At 34.3% G+C, this 22,933-nt stretch overlaps 4 protein-coding genes across 4 annotated transcripts; 1 reads left to right on the top strand and 3 right to left on the bottom strand.

Annotated features, from left to right (window-relative positions):
- Positions 1-1,272: 1,272 nt before the first annotated feature.
- LOC110370191 (uncharacterized) lies at positions 1,273-2,309 on the bottom strand. The gene is made up of 3 exons (XM_064036746.1): positions 2,245-2,309; positions 1,712-1,894; positions 1,273-1,415 (listed from the first exon to the last, which is right to left on the bottom strand). The coding sequence occupies exons 2-3, from the start codon at positions 1,820-1,822 to the stop codon at positions 1,281-1,283; spliced, it is 246 nt and encodes an 81-aa protein (XP_063892816.1). The 5' UTR covers positions 1,823-1,894; positions 2,245-2,309; the 3' UTR covers positions 1,273-1,280.
- Positions 2,310-2,868: 559 nt separating this feature from the next.
- Positions 2,869-5,999, bottom strand: LOC110370168 (uncharacterized). Its single transcript, XM_049850978.2, has 5 exons — positions 5,700-5,999; positions 4,882-4,934; positions 4,302-4,484; positions 3,385-3,515; positions 2,869-3,301 (listed from the first exon to the last, which is right to left on the bottom strand). Exons 1-5 carry the CDS (start codon positions 5,722-5,724, stop codon positions 2,920-2,922), a joined length of 774 nt encoding a protein of 257 aa, XP_049706935.2. The 5' UTR covers positions 5,725-5,999; the 3' UTR covers positions 2,869-2,919.
- Positions 6,000-6,894: 895 nt separating this feature from the next.
- On the bottom strand, positions 6,895-12,770 carry LOC110370207 (uncharacterized). Its single transcript, XM_021325955.3, has 5 exons — positions 12,625-12,770; positions 11,164-11,216; positions 10,547-10,729; positions 9,863-9,993; positions 6,895-7,465 (listed from the first exon to the last, which is right to left on the bottom strand). Exons 1-5 carry the CDS (start codon positions 12,647-12,649, stop codon positions 7,090-7,092), a joined length of 768 nt encoding a protein of 255 aa, XP_021181630.3. The 5' UTR covers positions 12,650-12,770; the 3' UTR covers positions 6,895-7,089.
- A 6,093-nt stretch (positions 12,771-18,863) lies between these two features.
- Positions 18,864-21,385, top strand: LOC110370210 (uncharacterized). Its single transcript, XM_049850977.2, has 5 exons — positions 18,864-18,963; positions 19,251-19,303; positions 19,491-19,673; positions 20,285-20,415; positions 20,496-21,385. Exons 1-5 carry the CDS (start codon positions 18,939-18,941, stop codon positions 20,971-20,973), a joined length of 870 nt encoding a protein of 289 aa, XP_049706934.2. The 5' UTR covers positions 18,864-18,938; the 3' UTR covers positions 20,974-21,385.
- The last annotated feature ends 1,548 nt before the right edge of the window (positions 21,386-22,933 follow it).

Raw genomic sequence — 22,933 nt, 5'->3', positions numbered from 1 at the left:
TAGACCTAAAGCTTTATTATATTTTTCTTCTTCATTTTAGTACAATGTATTTCTTTCCTATGATATCTTTAGACAAATAAAATTAATATGAACACGTTTAATGAGTCTGAATTATGTATGATTTTATGGACTAATATGGCGCTAAGGAGACCTACCAGTAGCTTTTAGTTGAGAAATCCAACTATTGCATACTTTCGAGATTAACAATAGACAGCAATATTATCTTCAACATCTATTAGAAACACTACAATATGCAAATGACCAGCGACTTGACAATAGCACATTAATAGACTAAGCTCTGCGCGACACGAAGCGACAAAGCGACAAATTCAATGTCGAATCCAAATCAATTAACTAGAACCAATTTGGGCGAAGTTGGACGATGCAATTAGGGATGTCGGGCTATCTGACCGAGCTAAGACTGGTCCAATGTTAACGACGTACGGGCTATCCGTAATGATTTCCATTTGTTACCCGTCTACAGTTTACTCAATGTAGTCTAAGTGATATTACATGGAGCAATGTTTAGGACATAAGGACATGTTTTTCAACAAAAGAACGTCAGTCTAATTATAATGTTTTGTGTCTCGCAGGCTTAAATTAGAACAATGCATGTCAAAAATTGTCTTACTTCCTTAATTTAATCTATTCTTTTTGCAACCCCTTCACAAAAGTTTGTGACCCCTCTCTCTGAAAATGGTTTCCCATTGAAAAGACAATCCGTCAAAGAAAAGGTGGCGACTACGGTAAAGCCTAAAGATCTTACAATTTTCTGGGTGCCAATCGCCGAACATAATGCAGTACAAATCTTTGGTACCCTCGTAACTGGTTTCCTCGGCTTCATGAATGAGTATTTCGGTCCTAAATCTTGGATAGTCAATGGAGTTACTGGAACGTCGTTTACTTTCCTTGCTTGCTCTACTGCTGTTCGGCATAGTAATTCTCCGAGGTGTTTTTGTCTATGATGGCGATGGGTACCCAGAAACATGAATTCACAGCCACAGTTAACGTTGTACCTATAAAAATGACAAATCATATCAAAATCATTATTATTAAACATATGTTAATATATATGTAAATAGATAATATCCTAAGTATTTAAACATATTCAATATCATCGTTGGTGGATAATTAGATTTAGAAATTGATAAGATTAAAGTAGTATTTTTTTTAATTAATACGTTTTATATTTCTAAGTCCTATAGTAACGAATCATATACTAATATGGCATGGTATTTTACAGTAAATATTAAAGTTTGTTTTAGTCGGCGAAATTATAATTACCTCTCATAAAAGTTGCATTTGGTATCAAATTCAACCATAAGGTCAACCAGGGCACGAGATGATGCTTGTTTACAGCGTTCTTCAGCAAATGTTTCAAAAAACGTCTTCTCTGATCCTTTTGTGGGTACTTCCTGAAAGATTAAGAAGTAATTTGATTCGGTATAGCTCACTGTGTTCATTTACATTTGGACATTCTGTCCCTGAATGTTACATTGACTAGGTAAGTTAACGTACTTTAAATAACGTTGGCTACATTTAGATTCTATTCTATAATAAATGGTTATCTGTAGCCATCACATCTAAAAGTCATTCAATGTATTGTACCGACAGAAGATTAATATTATTGCAGTCAATACATTTTATGACTAAAATAACTATTTTTTTTATTGTTTTAATTTTATTACAAGTCACTATCATAACCATTCACCTGCAACTTATTGAACATTGCCGAAACCACTTCATCGCTATCATTAGAAACGGCAACTAATGACATGCCGTCCAGTGCTGCGTCTGCGCACAGTTCTAACAACTCTTCCATAGCTAAAGGATTCTTGTTGACCTCTGTGCCAATGCATACGGCCTCATCTTGGAAGAAATGATCGTTTATTATCTGAAACACCCAATAATAGCACGTAAGTAGTATTCGTCAGGGCTTCGAGATTGTTCGAAAGATTTACCGCCCTGGTAGATAAAAGGCCTACGAAGGAACATGATGTGTTTTAGTGAGTAAGAGTCTAACACCCTAACGCTGGTAACCCACAGCGGGAGGAGTCATTTGATGATTTCCTATAAAAATGTAGTATTCGTAAACCTTAACGAATTTGCCAAATGCTCATAGCGCGTCTTCTCACGGGTAATTGTTTAGCAACATACGAGCACCTATTTTATAAGCATAAGTTTTTTGTAAGATAAGTGTATTTATGGAGATTATAAAACCAATGGAAGTTGGTACCAACTTACTTTTAGAGCACCGGGTAAAGTTGCTGCTGACAGAGATTCAATTCTGTATTTTCCTGAAAAATAGCAATCCAATGGATCACGCCGATATTTCTTAACATTTATTAATAATTGTAAGAGACATGACATAAAAATCTATAAAATGTATATTGTTTTTAAATAATTTACACTTACCATCATCTGTAGTAACCTTCTCCATTGATTTTCAAATAATCAAAATTTGTTTTTTTTATATAGAAGGAGGATCTACCTTCCAAAATACGCAACTGCCAAATACGAGCTTACCCTTATGTGTCGGTATTTAAATGCAACAGCTGCATTATCTGCACAAATATTATATGGCAGCGGGCTAAATTAACCGACATTGTTATTTAGGGTTTTTTGACTTCCCAAATTTGTGGAGCCAATGAGGAAAAATGTATATACTGGGCTATAAAAATGAAATGAAATTATAATAAAAAAAATATGAATCAGGGATGGCCAAATATTTTTTATTTCTATTTGGCAATAAATTATTTTTACTTAATTAAATGATATTTTTCATGAATAGGTACAAAAGGAAACTACCTTTAGAATAACATTTTATTCATATATTTCTAGACATTTTTTAGATTTACAAACTAGATAAACCAATAATACAGTATAACATTATGCAAATAACTGAAACATACTACTCCGCTACTTATCAATCCTTATTGCAGCTCCTTCACAAGTGGTTTCAGCACCAATTCTCTCCGAATAAGGTTTTCCATCAAATACGAACTCTTTTAATGGGACATCTATGATAACTTCGAAGCCCAAATCTTGGCCGACCTTCTTAGATCCAACAGCTGACCATAATGCATGGCACAGTTGCGGTGGTCTCTTCACAGGTTTCCTTGGCTTCATAAACGAGTACTTTGGTCCTAGATCTTCAATTGTCATCGGAGCTACTGGTCCGTCTTTTAGTTTCTTAGCCAGGTCCATCGAGGTTTTGCAGACCAATTTCGCCAGGCCTTTCTGGCGATGTGCACGGTGGGTCCCTAAGAACATCAGCTCGGAACAACAATCGACGCCGTACCTGAGAAAAAAATATTTTCCTTATAAACAAAATAATTATATCTTGCAGCTGCTTAATTTTGGAGGTTTTTAAAGGTCACTTACCTCTCAAAAAAGTTACATCTTGCATCAAGATCTACCATGAAATCCATCATTTCGCGAGACGATGGTCGTTTGCATCGTTCCTCGGTGAATATCTCGAAAAATGTCTTCCCAGATGTTTCCGAAGGTCTTTCCTGAAATTATCGTTTGACTGTTCAAAAACAATAAGCCTTATTTTCAACTCATCCCTAGTATTTTTTCCTTTTTTCAAAAATTATACGTAGAAAACCTGTACCTCACTATGAAAAAATAATTATGAGAAACTAGCTTCTGCCAGAGGTTTCACCCGCATCCCCCGGGGAACTACTTCCCGTACCGGAATAAAAAGTAGCCTATAGCCTTCCTCGACAAATGGGCTATCTAACACTGAAAGAAATTTTCAAATCGGAACATTAGTTCCTGAGGTTAGCGCGTTCAAACAAACAAACTCTTCAGCTTTATAATATTAGTATAGATGAGTAAAATGCCATGTGTTCGAGAGCTCATCAACGCTATCAATAATACAGACAGCCTTATCTATAATTAGCTTAGAAACAATTTCCGTTCTTATAATAATGTTATCTTTTTAAAACAGACAATCATTATAGAGTTGTTTCTATTATAAACATTAATCACTTATCGGCTATTGTTATTGTTTGTTTAAATTATCACATCCAGGTCAAAGTTGAATTATTTTATCTAATTTCTAAGTTAACATTTTTAATATATTTACGTAACTATTAAAATTTTTCTATGTGCAAAAAACATATTTAAACAATCTTAGAAATTTCGAAATATTGGATGATAAAAATTACATTCTTAATTCTTGCATTTCAGATCGACAGGCCGACCGATATGAAAACTTATTTCACTGTTTAATAGACCATTAATCCAGGAAGGCTACGTGTTTTATGCTAGTATAGAAATATAAACATACCAACCTGTAATTTATTAAAAACCACAGAGACCACTTCACCGCTGTCATTATCAACGGCTACAACTGATAAGCCGTCCAACGCTGCGTCTGCGCATAGTTCTAACAACTCTTCTTGAGCTAGAGGATCCTTATCTACAGCTGTACCGATACAAACTGCTTCATCTTTCAAGAAGTAGTCTTTAAGTACCTGAAACATTAAAGTTATGGGTAAATAAATGATGTGAATGGCTGATGGAGTAGGTAATAATATTTTTTTATTCACATCAAAAATCACTGTTTACAATAATCAGAATTCAAAAAATATTTTAACTGTACTTGGATTAAAATAAAAACATAATTTAATAGTCAAAAGAATTACAATATTTTTATTAGCAGTAAACCTCAAACTAGGCTACATCCTGTTTCTTGAGGATCTGTCTGAACATCTGGAGGAGGATAGCTCAAGTATTCGTATATGTACAGTCAACTTCAGGTCAGTGGTAACAGTTTTATAGGTAAATCGAACTTTTTACTATTGAGTTATGGTGCATGACAGTTACCACTGATGTGCAGTCTACTGTAAAGGTAGATAATATAGTACTTACTTTTAATGCACCAGGAAACGTTGCAGCTGACAGAGATTCTATTCTGTATTTACCTGATACGTCACAAAATAAACCTCATTAATCATTAAGAAGCCAATCATAATTAAAATGCATAAGTACCTAAGTGAGGGTGCACCGCAATTATCTAAACAGGTTTCAATTTACATGCACAAGGAAAATGTGATACGCGATCACTTCAGTTATTTTTTTTCTCATCAAACCACAATAAATCAGTTTACTTAGAAACACCAGATAAATAACTATCATACTTAACTATTTAACGTGCCATCCGAAATAAATCCGAAAATCCATACGTTAAATTGTAGGTCCCGGCTGTCATTGAACATCCTTGGCAGTCGTTACGGGTAGTCAGAAGCCAGTAAGTCTGACACAGTCTAACCAAGGGGTATCGGTTTGCCAGGTAACTGGGTTGAGGAGGTCAGATAGGCAGTCGCTTCTTGTAAAGCACGGGTCCTCAGCTGAATCCGGTTAGACTGGAAGTCAACCCTAACATGGTTGGGAAAAAGGCTCGGAGGATGATGACTTATAAAAACCTTCTTCTTTCTCCTGCCCTGTTCCCACCTAAATAAACAACTATCATACATAACTTCTAAAATCATCATGATCGTCCTGTCTTTATCCCAATTTTATTTGGAGTCGGTGCAGCATGTTTTCTTCTTCCATAGTAGATAGAAAAGATTTACCCTCATCTCACAAATTATTATCTTCCTAGCCATATCTTGGTCAAAATTCATTATTCACAATTTGCTATCCATTTACCTACATTATATCATTATTATTAATAGATAGGTACTTACCATCTTCAGTAGTATGCCACTGCATTTTGATAAAATTACACAATTAACACAGATTAATACTTATTAGAAATAAAGGTTGCGAGAAGTGTGTTGATTGCTTTTAAATACCGCGATAACTGACGCGCTTAGAAGTATAGATATAGATTCTAACAAGGAAACGCGTGTAATACACAAATGAATAGGGCATCCACGCGACTTCTATCGATATCGATAGAAATTTTCATGACTTGTGAGCGCTGCATAGTAAATTGTACTGTGCAGTTTTCAACTAAGTACCTAATTTTATCCGCACTGAGTCACTGCAGATTACCGTACCGATCCATCCGCTGTTTTTCGGTTAGATATTGAAATTTGACGTAATTTAGGTAAGTTAATGTCAAAATTGAATCTCTAATCGCAAAACACCAGATAGATATTTTTATTGTAACCCGCAGTTATAATATATTTATCTATGGTCATGTATCGGTTTTATTTTTGAGTGTAATACTTAAGTAGAATTTATTTCACTAATGAAGACACGAAAATACTAACTATCGATAGTAAGTTCAAAATAAAGTTACTTTTTCTTACAGGTGAGATATTTTGATTTTAACAAATTAACTTCAGATTTGTTCTGCTATAATAGATTGTTGAGGAGAAAGGTGTTTAGGAGGGATTCCGTCCCTTTTTTTCTTTACCAACATGCCTAGCCCATCTGACATTTCTATCGATAAATTGTTATATTTAACCAGTTGTGTTCAAGGCCGTATTTGTGTTATGGTCGTAAAACCATGGCCATACCTTATATGCTAATTATGTTCATTTAGATTTTGGAATAATGAAGGAAAACAAAGTTGTTCAAATTATGTCTAATACATTGTTACTTTAAAGATTTTTCTGACATGGGATTATTGTTATAGCTTCCTTTGTGATATTTTTGTTACTAATGTCATTGCCAAATGAGCATGTTTAACATTCTGTAACGATTTTGCTATCCATATAATATGTTACGTTGTATTAGTGGCAGTTGAAATAATTTGTAAAAAAAAGTGTTGTTAAAATCTCTGAAATAGTCCCATTACATTGTAAAGCTCAGTCCAGATTTATTTAAAAATTCTTGGCGTTTTTCCTCAAGAAAATTTCGACACCTCCATTTTTACCCTACGGGTCTTAGACCAAGACATGTAGCTCGAAGGAATAAGAAATAAAAACTGTGTCTTATTAATATTGCGTATAAACATATATTTATTAATATGTACGTACATTATATTATTCAATTAATTTTAGTCATGTGTGATGCGCCTATCTTATCTATGTGATTAAATATTGCCTACAATTTTAAATGCATTTTCTACTTTTCTAATGATCACTAGTTTAGGTTTGGCAACATTTGTTGCAGGACACTTTAGGTTTAAACCCTCAATGCAGCAGCTTCAGCAAACACCTCTTTGCCCAATCTTTCCGAATAGGATTTTCCGTCATAGTAGAAGTCGTTGAAAGACACACGTATACCGACTTCAAAATTAAGGACTTTCCCAATCTTTTGAGTCGGTTCAGCCGTCCACAAGGCTTGACAGATCTTCGGTATCTTAGCCACTGGCTTTCTAGCAACCATATTCGAATAATTAGGTCCCAAATCTTGCACGGTCATTTGAGAAACGGGACCATTCTTCAACTTCTTCGCTAATTCTATAGAGATTCTGCATAGAACTGTGCCGAGTTTGTGGTATCTGTGCTCGCGAAGTGTTGCTAGGAACATTATTTCGAGACTGCAATCCACATTGTATCTGAAAAAGAAAATAGGACATTTTTTAAAGTATTCAAAAATAATAGCCAGTTTTGGACAGCAAAATTATTTGACGAGACCCTGCGCTATGAAATTAATACACTAAACTATTCATCAAAACGTAAAAAATCCTATATATTCTTGAAGTAAATCCATAATTCATCCGTAATCCATCGTAATTCTCCTTGAGTTTATGTTTCAGCGACTTCCATATAAACTACTGGTAGGTCGTATTACAAATGCCAAATTCCTAGAGAATTTCCGAGATAGTTCCAGAAAGACAATAGCAAGATCTTAATGGATCTCAACTGGCAATCAGCTAGGATGTTCTTTGTTAACGTTATATATATACTGGAGCTTTACTAAGCAGCTGGCTATACTAGAAAACAATTAATGTTGCCATTTGAACTTTAAAATAGAGGATGGTAGCTTTAAGGAGTTATTTAGTGAGTTCGTAATTATTGTCGTGTTGATCGTAATTATTATGTTGATTTTTTTGGAATATGTATGTATTTATGGAGATTTATGTGTAAATATTTAAAAACTTATTTCTTTCTATTACAAAAAATCTACAATTTACTTTATTAGGATTAATTGTAAAATTCTTTTGTTTTATGCTGTGTTCACTTATTAAAACAATAAAAAAAAAACATTTCAGTATTAAAAAACAATTAAAAATATAAACATCAAATAAAAGAGCCATATCTGTATCGGGAACATGTAATAGCATTTTATTGTTTAACTAATTTGTATTTCTTATTGCTTCATAACATTCTAATTTTTCAGGTGGTTATAACATATCTCAATAATGATTTTAAAGACTTTTTCAAGTAGTTCATAATCTTTTTCTACGTGATTAAGAGAAAAACATTTTGCACCTTTAAGTTCAGACTATAGAGTTCACTATCATCTAACAGCCATCCATTATCTATTAGTATGTCAACATTGTGCTTCTCTACCTCGTGATCATTTATAGCTTCACGTGATCTACGGCGTGGTAAGTACATACTTGTATGCTATTAACTTGGCAATGACAATGACAGACAACACTTACTGGTTTGTATTGGAATTTAGTTCAGTAACTTGATATATTCTAGAGCTAAAGACTTGGCATTATGTTCTACTAGCCCCCCCTAGTTACAGCCACGTATTATTTTTGCAGATATGTAAATGAAAAGTAGCCTATGTCCGTTTTCAAATTTTAGACCATGTGTGTCCCTACTTTTGTCAATTATTTCAGCGGAGTAAATATTGCGATGTGAGGAAAGTTAGTTAGTCTTTAAACTTGCTAACATAGGTCTAAAACTCGATCGGATCTATAGATGTTTTCACTTAACACAAAATTCTGGGATTAAAAAGGTCCTAAGGACAGCGCCACGAAATCTGTGTACATGTTTTGACACTAAAATATAAAACCTAGTCCCCACGGAGGCATATAACCACAATATGCATAAGACGTACCCATTATTTTGGCAGTTTCATTATGTCAAACGAGATTACCAGAATTAATGAAATTCTTGCATTATGGGAGCTGTATGGAGATGAATTTGACGAGTACATGTACAGTTTACTGTTTGTTACCTTTCACAAAATAAATAAATCATCTGCCTAACTTTATTTCTTCTAATTGGGAGTCGGTTTCCAGTCTAAACAGAGGTAAGTACGAGTGTTTTTAAAGTTGGTGACTGATACACCCGTGCAGAGCACGTAAATGTCGGTCCTGAGCCTAATCTCTCTCCGGTGGAGTCGGAGTTTTCTTCCCATCGGGCTATGAGAGTGAAGGAATAGAGAATGCACCCGTATCTGCGCAAATGCTTGTGCATTATAATATGTCCTATGCAGATAACTGATTTCCTTATATGAGAACATCCGCTGTGGCCGATATCGACCTTGGACGCCATTCTTACTCAAATGGAATATAGTTTATGAGTCTAGTGGGACTAAAAGATGCATAGGTATTATTATGTTCATGCATATTGTAGACCTTGCCTGGTGCATACAATTGCACCCATTCGATTAGTTGATTCTAGTTGATTTGAAAATTGCTCGAGCGTTTAGAGGTGCTACTATAGAATTCTGCTTTTGATTTGTACATCCTATTTAAAAGTCAAAGTCAAATCAAAGTCAAACGCATGCTTGGATGTTTAGTAATCTATACATATACCTATGATATTGTTCTTCAATAGGGCTTAATTGATGATGCCAATTTACACACTCCATAAGCTGACTGAAAGAGTGCTCATGCAGTTTCTTGCTGATCCTTCGACTTTTTTGAACCGCTTCAGAATCTCCGGAGCAAAGCCAACCAACATACAACTTTTGGAAATCAATGGGCAGACCTTTGTTCACCAGTGGACGTCCTATGACTGAAATGATGATGATAATAATTTGTCCTTACTTTTCAAAGAAATTACATCTGCCGTCTACTTCTGCCATCCACTCGATGAGCGCCCGTGAAGATGCTTGTGTGCAACGTTCTTCCGCGAAAACTTCGAAAAAAGGCTTCTCCGAAGAATCTGATGTAGCTACCTGAAATTTAATTATACAATATATTGAAGACTAACTGTTTACCACGTTCCGATAGAACTACTTCCCGCACCTGGATAAAAAGAAGCCTCTGTCTTTTTTTAGGCGCTAGACTATCTATGAACTTATTTTATTTATCGTAATATTATGCAGTGAATGCTTTCAAGTACGAGTCTCAAAACCGAACTAAGATAACAAAGTACTCGTTTAGCATTTATTACTTGTTCTGATTAGTTACGAGGTCCAGAGTTTTCCTCGAAGAAAAATTATAGTAAAAGTACGGACGGACACGATTTAATAATTCATTAGTTTCAATCTCGAAACATATTTTACCGCAGTCTTTCGAGTCCTTATTTTTTACAGACAAAGAGGGCTTTATGATATCAAGTAGGTAGTTCAAAAAAGTGGTTAAAACGGTGCAGAAAATGCAGGACTTTATACATAGATGCTATCTTGGTGTTAGAAGAAATTAATTTACGAAAAAGTTAAGCAGCAAACTTTGGGAAACAGATGTTATGTCCCACAGTTTTATTCGTGTTCTTCCAGAAGTACCTACCTGTAATTTATTAAAAGCAGCCGAAGCAACTTCTCCAGTATCAGTAGCGACTGCTACCAATGAGACACCGTCCAAAGCTGCGTCTGCGCATAGTTCCAACAGTTCTTCGGCTGCTACTGGGTTTTTGTTCACCTCAGTGCCGATGCAGACTGACTCATCTTGACAAAAGGCTTCTCTAATTACCTGGAATATTTTGGAATCACTACTATATACTTGGAGTAACTTGGATATCATGTTAACTATTTAAATTATTATTTTTTTAGATAATAAAAACTCATGCGCATTTTTTCAACCAGGTATTAATTCTTATACAATTGAATTATTTTAACAGTCATCGAACAGTCGCAGGTTTACTGCGAATATTAGAATAAATTAGGAACCTACTTCATAATAAACTGCTATAAACAAATGCTGAGATTCTTAAAAATATCCCACTGTAATACTTCCTTTTATGAACCTATCTGATAAAGGCCGATTTATAAGCATTTCATAATTGAATATAAAATAGAATTCTCTACACAGGTAAAGAAATATTGCATTCAATACCGAAATGGAGCATTTAAATTAAACTACGGAACAAGACTGAAAGTCTTTTTGTATTTACTGAAAATACTCACTCTTAATGCACCAGGGAAAGTAGCAGCTGATAGAGATTCTATTCTGTATTTTCCTGAAAGGAAAAATAAATGAAGACTGTTAAAATAGCAGCTTTTTATCTTGTAATGTCTCTGGAGTTTATTTCAGATATTTTTTTAAATAGTGAATCCAAGAAACACGTAGGTAAGTAGGTACACAATATTTTATTTATTTTTCTTACAAGGTATTGAGCATTGACTTGGAAACTTAAAGGGAAGATGGAGACGAACAAAGAAACAATTGATGGTAGCTTTGAAAGATGATATGAAAGGAATGCTACTAGTGAAATGATGTCAAGTGAGCAGATATGGAAGAAAACATGCTGCACTGACTACAAATAAAATTGGGTTAAGGGCAGAAGGATGATGTTCATGATTTTCATTTGTAAAATTTAGTATCTACAACTTATTAAAAATAGCTATAACTTAACTAGGTATATCAGTAATTTTAAAACAGTTTCGCTCCAGAGGAAGGTAAGCACTGGTATTGGATTTTTCGGTATGTAAAAGGAATTTTAAATTGAAAGCCGATAAGCCTCGGTCTTGGCTTATCACATGAGACTATCTGGAACGAAAGAGGTCGGTGGCTAAACAGTCTTTAAATAGATAATTTAGTCCTAGGTAAACTTTAATCTATCCCATTGAGTCCAGGTTTATTCCTATATAAGTACTCATGTTTTGTGTAATGAGAAAAATAGATGTTTGAATTATAATAGAATCATGTTCATGTTTAGGTATACGAAAATGTTTGTAAACCCAAAATAGTGTATAACCTTGCCACTTCATAAAAATAAGACCCATCCCTTTCAGTTTCGTGATCTAAGTCAAAATCCATCAGTTTGAAATGAACCAAACCATCTTTGGAATAAAAATGTAGTGACTAGTCGTTAACACGATTTTACGTTATCAATGATAAATTAGACCTTATCAGTCCCTTTATAGTTGTAATCTGTTTAAAACTACAATCTGACTATTATATTTTTTTATAATCTTGTTTATTTTGACAGTTTCTATGTATGATTAGCAACCGGTATCACATAATTGCTATGTAGTTATACATGTTTATTTGATGTAATAAAGTACCATGTACAATAGTGATTTTTTCAGGAAGGTACATAACTTGGTAATATTCACTCAATTAGCACTTTTTTTAAACATTCAATAATATACTTCTTCTTTTCTGAATATTTATATTGTCTTATTTTCTGATCAGACTTTTACAATGAAACTTGTAAAAACTAAAATCAATTAATTTAAACAGATACAAACATAAATCAAACCACTGATTTATACATAGGTCTCGTACCTACACAATTATTACCAACCAAGTTGTTTTTATTCAGTACCAAAACCGGTCCCGTTATCGTATAAACCTACTGAAGTCCTCAATTTGATGATTCTTTGAAAAAAATACTACATTAATAAATATAAGCGTGAACTAACCATCCTCTGTAGTAAACCACTCCATTTGAAATCAGAAAACTAATACACAACACAACAAAAACAAAAGAATTTAAATATTTAAATATGGAACGTGCGCTCGCGCCGTTCACAGCAATCAACTGACAACAGCTGTCAACTATGTATGTAATCGCTCGAATAGTGTCAATTGCGTTTGTGTGCTAAGTAAGGCCACACGTCCCTGTCAATGAACTTGTTTGTACTAAATAACCTTTACCTACTGTTAATACACTGTTTATTAGTTTTCTTTAATTATTCGATATAGTTTTATTCATGTTCTTTTAACTTAAGGTTTTTTTTCTTACTTGTGAATGTCTATCTGTGTTTGAAGAAGCTTTGTAGTCAGAAACAGAATTTAGTGCAGTAGTGATTAAATAGCAAAGAATATTTTATAAAAAAAAAAACATGCGACTTTTTAAAACACGACCTTCATCAGTATAATAGGAAAGTAGTTTAAACACGGTGTTCCTGTACCTAAACGTACCTTAGCTACTATTAACAATATTTATTTAATACACTTCCTAAAATATGACGTCATTAAGTTCTCAAAAGAGATATTTATCTTAGAGCTCCGAGAAAATTCTTAAGCATAATTTTGATCCATTTTATGAATTTATCTTTAGCATGAATAAATTAAATTTTGTCTCGTTTAATCATAATCTGTGTTTTTGACAACTTATTTAGTAAGCGGCCGATTAATTTTCTTGAACACAAAAGAAAATATTAAACAGAAAAAAATTAAGAAGAAACTCTTTTATAATAATGTGATCTCAATTCAAGACACCGCAGGCTACTCTTTTAAACCTAAACAAACAATCAACTTTCTACTTGTCATAATTATTATTTTTAATATTGTCTTTGGGTTCTGTTATTTTCTTCTCTGAAGTTTCAATAAATAAAGTAGGTAACTCAATTATTTTTTAACAATATTACCGTTTGTATTCTATCTGATAGGTATTTTATTGCATTCCAATTAAAAATGAAAGCATTGAACATAGCCACAATTTTCTTTGAATATCGGCAAATGTTTTACAATGCAAAAAAATAACAGTTTTCAATAAAATATTTTCTTGTATATATCGGGTGTGTCGTTCACAATCACATTTAATCATATCACATATACATTATGATATTCTATGGCGAATTGTAAAAAAAATAACCTAATCCATTTAGTGGTTTAGCCAAAGGAGTCATTTTTCGTTTTTATAATTTACAACATCATGTGTAAAGCAGAGATAAAGTTAGGAGTATCGTATGTTTTGATCAGTTGACAGCTGTCAGTTTTCAAGGGAGAATTTCAGTTGTTTGTAATGACTGACTTTTATATGGTGTTCTAATTTTTGCACTATTTTATTCCATTTACTTTGTTCGAAAAAAACATTTTTTTATTTTTACGTATTTTTCTTTTATTTTTGTGTTAATCGACATATATTAACCAGTATATTAACGCATTTAATTTAATGTGATTATGAACGACACACCCGATATAGTGTTTTTTTTATTGTTTTACTAGGACAGTTTTTTTTTGTGTTGTAAATATCTATGTTAATAAAGAAAATTTTCTTCACATATAAAATAACTTCGTAAGACAGCAGCATTTTTCATTTAGACATGTTCATTCGGTAGCCATCCTTTAGCTAGATACTTTCGACCTTCAAAGGGTAAAGTCTACCCCATTTTGTATTCAGAAAACCGTCACGTGTACGACCTAGCTACTACACATTTTATCTTGGCGGCCAAGTTGAAATATTTCCCTGTAGCAGTCAGAGAGACCAAATTTCTCGTATTCCGTGAAATATTGAGTAGGACTGTTCTACTAAATCACAAAGGACGAATAGCATGAATCTCTATTTTAGGAATATAATTTATATTTTGGGTACATAGTCATTCATCATGACTTTAAAACGGCAATTTCGTCACCACCAGCCATTTTATTATCTTACAGCACAGTACTAAACTCTTTTTATACAGAGAGAGTTAATCACCAAGTCGGCTCAATGCGGGTTGGCGATTTGGGACCTTTCCTCAAGATGTTTTCCTTCACCGTTTAAAGAAAAACCCTTAAATAAAAATAATAAAAAAAAAGCTAAGAATGTAGCTGCAACTGCTTTAATTACCTCTAATTAATTATTTAATATATTTGCCTCGTCCAGACTTAAAATAACTTGCTTCTTCGTAGCTTTACTTTTATGGGCGCCAATCTAACGTATGCTGTATGATTTCCAAAGTAGCTATGAAGGCTTTTTGATATAAAATTAATCCATCACTAACTTACACAGACCGACTATACATAGCTTAACTTTGATCGATCGTATTGTATGACTAGGAGCTGAGATGCGGTTCCACCTGTTTCTATAAGTATTCACGTGTTATAAAGTAAATGTTTTCATATTGCCATCTTTGTATTAAGTTTCGTTTAAATTGGATTCACCATTCGCCAAAACAGACACTCCCACTTAGTTCACTATTTACGTTAAACCAAATATTATTTACAGAAGGTAAAGTTAACACTTCTTGAAGTTTCCTCCAAAATAATTCCATTGCAATAATACTAAAAGCTGCAACACGAAGTTTCACTGATATGACAAGTCAGGTTCAAGCGATATAGCCGATTCAGTTGAGAGCAATCAGCAGCCGAGCCACGCCGACGAAATTCAATTTCTCAAGTTCTAACAGCTATCCTACCTCTAAAGTGTTCTCACATTTTAACTAGAAGGATTCCTTAGCCCTCTCACAATAGTTTTAAGAGCTTTTTACATTTCACACCGATGTAATAAAGGGTAATAGATTCTGAATGTTCTTGTCGACGAGATTCGGAATTTTCATATCGGCGGGTTCCTTGATCTTGATACGATTGTACGTGCTAAGAACACTGAACAAGGTAATATTGAAAAAAGTACGAAATTCGAAAAGTTTTGACAAGGATAGCAAGTCTTGGGTTTACATGACTGGATAACAATTTTATGGCATAGCTATTTGCCTTGTCAGCATATTTTTGGGAGGCGTTTAAGATGTTGCCTGAAGTTCTTTCAGAGACTTCACATTAGTGTTATCAACTTAATTATGTTGACAACGCTATAATAAACACTTTAGCTTTTTATTGCTTCTTCAATTAAAAGGTTCAGTAATTACTACACATAAGTTATGTCAATGAAGGTCTTGCTACCAAATAATAATAAAAATTAAAGCTGGAAATTGCCCAGACATGGCACCCAAGTATTAAAAGCAACATAAAAACAAAACACAACGCGTTCCTTTTTTAAAATTAACTGCCAAAATAAAAACATACATACAACCTTCATGGCAGTAAAAACGTCTGCAAAATCATTGTGTTGCTCGTCATGAACTAAACTTAATGAAACACATCGCAGGGAGAGCCATCACGAATTCTAAACACGAACCAACCTTGTTAACTGTACGACTGTCAGCCCACTTCATTTCCCAAAGAAAATTGCCTAGATAATGTACGTTTTACGATAGATAAATAAATATGTATAACAACTTTGTGGTGCTTTTCGTTTTTTTTGTTGGAAGAGTTTTGTGGCAATATTCTTATTGTGTGACTAGGAATAAAATACAATGTTTTTTAGCCAAACATTAATTACCACTTTTATACTATTTAAAACATAATTTGTTCTCAAGCATTGTATAAAATATAAGGTAAAAACTATAGTATCAGATATCCTGAACTCTCAACGTTCTAAGAAATATTCCTAGCAAAAATAAATTATCCCCCCAAACTTCCAAAGAGTTCACCAATCCTTGAAACTAATTATTTCTGTCAACCAAACAGAATATTCTAGAAAGAACCTTCTGAAAAGTTTTCCCCTGAAAAGCTTCCATTCGGACGGGATTCGTTTCGCGAGACTAAAGGAATCGAATTGATCCGAGTAATTGATTTAGTTAGCTATGTCCTTCTCGATATTCTATCGTGGCGGTCCTTGTTCGATATGTTTGCTTTGGTCATCCAATTTGTTTTATACTTAGATAAATCAGACGATTTTTTTTCAACCTTATTTACCTCTACCACTTTAAATAATTATTGTATATAGTGTTTTTATCTTGGATGGTCGAAAGATGGTGGCAGATTAAAACATTTCACAAGTTAAATCCACAGCCGTTATTGTAAATCCTGAAATTGAATTAAGATAAAACGACACCGCCAGTCCCGATCATATTTCATATTCTCACCATAAAAGTATAAGACGCTATCAGCCTCCAAATTGATTTCTTACAAGACCAACTCATGTTAACCACCCGTGGCTCATACATTTTAATCGAGACGACAACGTGCCAAACTATCACAGAATATTAACACTTACTCACTATTCAATAACGCTCATTTTGCCATACCAAAACAACATTAAGCGAAATAGTCCAAACACAGCTTTCGACGCAGTAAAATTTTATGCAAATACTGTGCAGAATTTATACGGTTGATATGCCCAATTACTCTCTTAGGCACTTTAAAGTACCGTGGAATCGTCGCTTTTAAGGTTATTTCGTAAATGGCGTTTTATCCGTCAAAATAAGTAAAAAAGTAGCAGACGTGAGAACTCGCAGTGTTTAGAAGTGACTCGGGGCTAATTTCGCTGACTTCCTTTTGTATTCGTGTTTCCATTTTCTGCGTCGTGTACCTAACACTCGGCTCGTTTAAGCAGCGTCGTTGCTTATTAACTTTGTCGAGTTTTATTATAAAAGCCTTCTATTTTTTTTCGCTGTCTTAAAATATAAATGTATTTTTATAGCTTTTTCGGTGTTCTCTTTTTGGTGTAAGTGTAGAACATGGTCTAACACTTATGTTTTTGACATAATAATATCCCCTATACAGTCACGTGTATTCACTTTGCAAAATATTAGCGCCTGATAAAAATACATTGCAAATTGTATTTCAACCTCTTTTGTGCTCGTGAATCATACAGACATCACTTATTTTGTCAGTAATGAAACTTGTGAAAACTCAGGTCAAAATTAGTTTTTTTAATTGCGTACGTGAAACTTGATAATTTTTATATTTGTCGGAGATGGTCAATAGTACGGACACTAAACGAGACGCAAGCGCGCCATCTGGTGGCGCTTTTGGTGAAACAACATTTTGGCGCGCTCGGCAGAGTCGTGGTGGTCGGCGTGGCGTCGACGGAGCTCTGTCTTCGTTGAGTCGTCGTGCGGCACACATCTCGAAACTGCCCTACGTCACGTCTAGTGTACCTAGTGTTATTGCATATTGTAAAGTGTGTAAAGTGTCTTTTGAAATTAAAGTGTAAAGGTTCTTCTAACCTAACAGACAGACATGTGTTGCTGGGGAGTTTGTTCCGCCACTTCTTCTCCCCAGCCAAAACACATAGGAAGTGGCGAAGGGCGGGCGTTTTGGGGGCTGTCTTTTGTTCTGACTAATTTGAATAAACGTTTTTGAGATTAGAGTGTTTTTAGTTATCTCTTTGTGCGATTACCCTAACTGATGTCGGACGATTGTGCCATCCTGATGTTTCGCCCCCCGCCATATCCGACATATTTATGAAACAACTTATTTTTCCTTTGTACCAAAAATGCTATTGAATATATTACATTAACTGTCAGTTATGACCAGTCAGGGATATCATCTTATCTCGAAAGAAGTAAGCTGCCTGCCCACGTCCGATAAAATCGTTGATCAACATTTTATATGAGAAAAATAGAAGTCACTGACAGCACATACATCGTACAAAAAATCCTCCTTCTAGAAATTAGACTTATATGATAAACTAGGTATGTACTGGTAAATAATTTCGAGCGTTCAGTCTCCCATTTTTACGGGAGTAGGTGCTACATTGACCTTCGTCTATTCCATGTTCATTTTAAGTGAGTATTTTACTCGAATCCTCCAGCATCTCAGCCATATCATATATTATGATTATGAGATACCTTGTCATCTGCAAATTGAAGGTGCGTTAGGTCAAAATACACAACATTAATATTCAAATTTTCACTTCTGCTGGCGCACTTCGGGAGGAAGTGCATCTATGTAGTTGTTTTTAACACCGGCAGAACACCATCTGGTTGGTCTTGTTCAGCTACCGGTACAACAGCAGTACTGACGTCATCCTCGCTAAAGCTAGTTGCCCAGTTAAGTGTTACCGTCAACCATACAGTCCTTACTATCACTTATAAAATCGACCACTGTTTTCGTGTCTGATGATGATAAATGTGAGATAATATCTTAATGATGGTTATATCTGCACAAAGATAATATAAAAATAATATTTAAAGGTAAATGCATGCGGAGCAGTTACAGCGGAATATTCATTCTTTGATAAGCAATGGAGTGGTTTACGACAAATGATGGTAAGTCTCTTTCATTATAACATGACATACTAAATAGTTTTTAAGAAATACTCTATTTCACCGTTTCCATTTCTTCTCCTAAAATTGTCTGTACGAGAATCACTACCCACAACACGTTTGCCAAAAGCTTATGTATATCTAATGTTCAAAATCCCGAACTTTTGTTTAACATCTTTGGTTCTAAATCAAGAGTTTTAAAATATAAATATATCGTCTTTTTGTACGTATATTTATGAACAAATAATAAAAAAAAACTTAATATGTACTTTATTGTTTCCGTTTTTTAGGAAAATATAGAATTGAATCTCTGTCAGCTGCGACTTTGTCTGGGGCTTTAAAAGTAAGTCAATTTCTGTAAAGATGTAATTATTTATAAAAATAAATAAATATATATTTTTGAAAATAAATTATTGTATTTTAACACCCTTTCCGCTTGGTACTTTTCTGAAAATTATAAAAAGAAAAAGAAAAGAAATATAATTGAGAAAAAAAATATAATTAACGATATAATTTCTTCGGGATTTCAGTTAATGGATGAACATTTTTTCAAAGATGAACCCGTGTGTATCGGAACTGAAATGAACATTAATCCTTTAGCAAGGGAAGATATGTTAGAACTGTGCGCAGACGCAGCATTGGACGGCATGTCATTGGTAGCTATTTCTAATGACAGCGAGGAAGTCGTTTCGGCCCTTTTCAATAAGTTGCAGGTGGGGTTTATGATAATTATATAGTAATTAAGTATAGTATATAAACAATTAATTAAATCGTGTTATTGATATCTCGGCGAAATAATTTTAAAAAGGTGCATGATGAAAACAGATAAGATAAAATTTCTTTAATTTTACACATCAATATTCCAAACTTGCTTAACCAAGACTAAAGTATATTATAGGCTTAACATATGCTTCATGAAATTAAAGGAATAAATTAATGTGTTTATCATGTACATTCAGAAAAATTAGAAACAATTTTTCTTAAATTTCAACAATACAAAAACATAATTATTTGAAACCTAACCACAAGCGAAAGTATTTCAAAACAGTTAGCAATGTTACATCCGTAAATTCATTTATTGAATATCTGTAAAATTAGTAATCGATTACTCTCACCAATTTCAAATGTCTATCATGAGACCAGTTCCAATTTAAACCATTGAAGTAGAGTCGTACCTACGCCATTTCTGTACGTTTCCATAATCAGATTCGGACTACGTGGCATCGGGACCACTTCATTTGTAATTAGGTACAAAGCATCAAAAATAACACACTATATCAACAATTATGTAAAAGTTTATTCATTATCTATAAAAATCTTGTAGGAAGTACCCACAAATACATCAGAGAAGACATTTTTTGAAACATTTTCTGAAGAACGCTGCAAACATGGACCGTCTCGTGCTGTGGTCAACGTGATGGTTGAGTTAGATGCCAAGTGCAATTTTTATGAGAAGTATGTCTTTTATAATCTGATTTAAGCAGAAACTTATAGTAGGTAATATCATTAAATAATTCTAAATTTTGTTTTTACAGATACAATGCTGATTGCGCCTGTGAATTTATGTTTTTGGGAACCCACCGTGAACATAGAAGGAAAAACCTCGGAATGTTACTGTGTCGAACAGCAGTGGAACAAATAAGAAAATTAAAGTACGCTCCGGCCACTCCTTTGACTATCCAGGACCTAGGACCAAAGTACTCGTTTATGAAGCCAAGGGCACCAATTACGAAAGTGCCTCAAATATGTCATGCATTGTGTACAGCGGTTGCGACTCAAAAAATTTTCAAGTCTTTGGGGTTTGACGAAGTCGCCACATTCCCTTTGGCAGATTTCACCTTTAATGGAAAACCTTATTCGACGAGAGGAGTGACAGGCTTCTGTATAGCCTATGCAATGAGAATCAATTATAGTGGGAAAGAAAGCGATTTCAGACCACAAGAGATCACAAATGAATTTCCCAAAAACACTTTTTATAATAATAGCCCTATGACTGCATTGAGTAAACTGTAGCCAAAATTAGAGTTGAGCCTCGGAACGAATTTTTACCTATATAATTTTACCTTGACGTGTTAAACGTTTTCTCATAAGATATTGTCATGTCCGCGTGATGAGATAATATAATGATAACGGGGTCCGAAGCCGATTTTGGCTACGGTGTCTGTTCTAATTTCAGAAAAGCAGCCAGCTCTGCAGGTTGAATTACATATACTTAGTGCACAAGGGTTGCGCAGACACAGGTGCACTCAATATTCTTTCACTCTCATAGTCCGATGACATGGCAAACTAACATGACAGTCAGACATGAGTGAACATGAGTTTAGAGAGATCGAAGGCGCAGAATTGATATTTACGTGTTCTCCAATGCACGGGTCATTTTCGTTGTTTAATAAATAAATAATAGGTGTGTCAAGTCTATATATAATTATTTATCCTTTTCTGTACCAAGATAACCCACAGACATCCCAACAGCAATAGCCAAAACGCATCGATCAAAAACTTTACGTACCACAGACAGACCGACAGGGTGTTCATTCGTAATAATTCATAAATAATAATGGTCAACCGATTAGCGCTGCGGTAAGCCTTTTACGGCATGGGGCCTGCATTGCCATGGGACATTAATTCCTGGGCACCGTAGAGTGACGTATGTGTCTAGCCGCTTCGATCCTTCTGCGTAACACGATACGACTGTTCGTCGACACGTAGGCTTAATTTAGCTTTATAATGATATCACATGTGGACTAAAGGTGGTATTATGTCCTTTGTAAGTATTGCAAGTCGGCAAGTAATCCTTTGGTTAGGTTTGTGATAGAATCATACCATAATATGTTGCTGCCTGATCTATAAAAAAAATTTTGGTACATCCTGTATGACCAAAAATAGATAAAGTATCCACTGAAGTGTAGCCAGAGTACTACCATCTAAGACCGTAACGATACTTAATTAATTTGGCATCAGGAAGATGAGGCTTGAACCATTCTCAGATTTAAATTAAACCGTATATTTTGTAAAACTAAACTGGAGATCTGCTCGGAATCATGAACAATCTTAATTACTTAAGCTCTAAATAGAATAGGGGAAACCATAATAACTGGATACTTAATTAAAACAACAAGTAAAAAAACAAATTAAGATCGCGAACAAGGGATGGGAATAAAAAATCGTCCTTCATTACTGTTACATACGTTTTCTTTTAGGACTCACTCGAAGGCACTCTCAATTTTCTAGTCTAAAAAGCAACAAATGAGTCCTACAAAGTTACATCCTTGGTACACTCTCCACCAAATTCCAACTTTATTTGAAGAGCGCCAAAAATGAATTTTGCTTGTCATTTTTGGCGAAGTTGTGCCGTTTCATCAGTGAGCATAGTACTCGAGACAGTAGGCTCTCAGGCAGAGTTGCGGTCTAGGAATTAATGTGGCGTGTCTAAAACGTAGCACGCACCTCTACCGTGCATGTTTTTCCCTTTGTCTTATAGAAAACAATGTCTGTGGCTGTGAAGAGACGGGACTTGCTTTGTAGGCGACGAGGCAAATAGCTCATGATATGGTTTCAGAACTAAAAGGCTTCGGCTTCTTGTTTTCGCCAGCTTTACGTTTTGTTTTTCAAGACGTTCTTGCAGCTAGCTTTGATATTGCATTTCTATACTTACATGCACCGATATCATGAACACAAGAATAAGAATTCTTTACCTAGAAAAAGTATCTCTCCAGTTCACATTGAGCAATCCTGAGTCGGGTTTGTGTGAGGGCTCAACTTCAACTCAATAGAGGTTTTGTACGCTGGTGAAATGTATGTGGATGAGTTACATTAGTTTAGCCAAACCATTGTCAGTTCACTATATGATACCATGTAAAATTATAAAACAAAACAACCCACTAAAACAAAACAACCCACTAAAAAAGCCATCAAAAATTGCCAATGTTGATAGAAATAAGTCAGCGTAAAAATACGACCTAAAATGAGAAAT

Source organism: Helicoverpa armigera, chromosome 11 (assembly GCF_030705265.1).
Source record: "Helicoverpa armigera isolate CAAS_96S chromosome 11, ASM3070526v1, whole genome shotgun sequence".
Taxonomy (NCBI): domain Eukaryota; kingdom Metazoa; phylum Arthropoda; class Insecta; order Lepidoptera; family Noctuidae; genus Helicoverpa; species Helicoverpa armigera.
This window is presented reverse-complemented; position numbering and strand designations above follow the sequence as displayed.

Coding starts and splice junctions, on each gene's coding strand:
- LOC110370168 (XM_049850978.2), bottom strand. CDS start 5,724: ATGCAGTGGCATACTACTGAAGATG. Junction 4,935..5,699: donor GTGGCATACTACTGAAGATG/GTAAGTACCTAT, acceptor GTGACGTATCAG/GTAAATACAGAATAGAATCT. Junction 3,516..4,301: donor TGGTTTTTAATAAATTACAG/GTTGGTATGTTT, acceptor CGATAATTTCAG/GAAAGACCTTCGGAAACATC.
- LOC110370210 (XM_049850977.2), top strand. CDS start 18,939: ATGGAGTGGTTTACGACAAATGATG. Junction 19,304..19,490: donor CTTTGTCTGGGGCTTTAAAA/GTAAGTCAATTT, acceptor TCGGGATTTCAG/TTAATGGATGAACATTTTTT. Junction 20,416..20,495: donor AAGTGCAATTTTTATGAGAA/GTATGTCTTTTA, acceptor TTGTTTTTACAG/ATACAATGCTGATTGCGCCT.
- LOC110370191 (XM_064036746.1), bottom strand. CDS start 1,822: ATGGAAGAGTTGTTAGAACTGTGCGCAGACGCAGCACTGGACGGCATG. Junction 1,416..1,711: donor CAATGTTCAATAAGTTGCAG/GTGAATGGTTAT, acceptor TTAATCTTTCAG/GAAGTACCCACAAAAGGATC.
- LOC110370207 (XM_021325955.3), bottom strand. CDS start 12,649: ATGGAGTGGTTTACTACAGAGGATG. Junction 10,730..11,163: donor CTTTCCCTGGTGCATTAAGA/GTGAGTATTTTC, acceptor AAAATATTCCAG/GTAATTAGAGAAGCCTTTTG. Junction 9,994..10,546: donor CTGCTTTTAATAAATTACAG/GTAGGTACTTCT, acceptor ATTAAATTTCAG/GTAGCTACATCAGATTCTTC.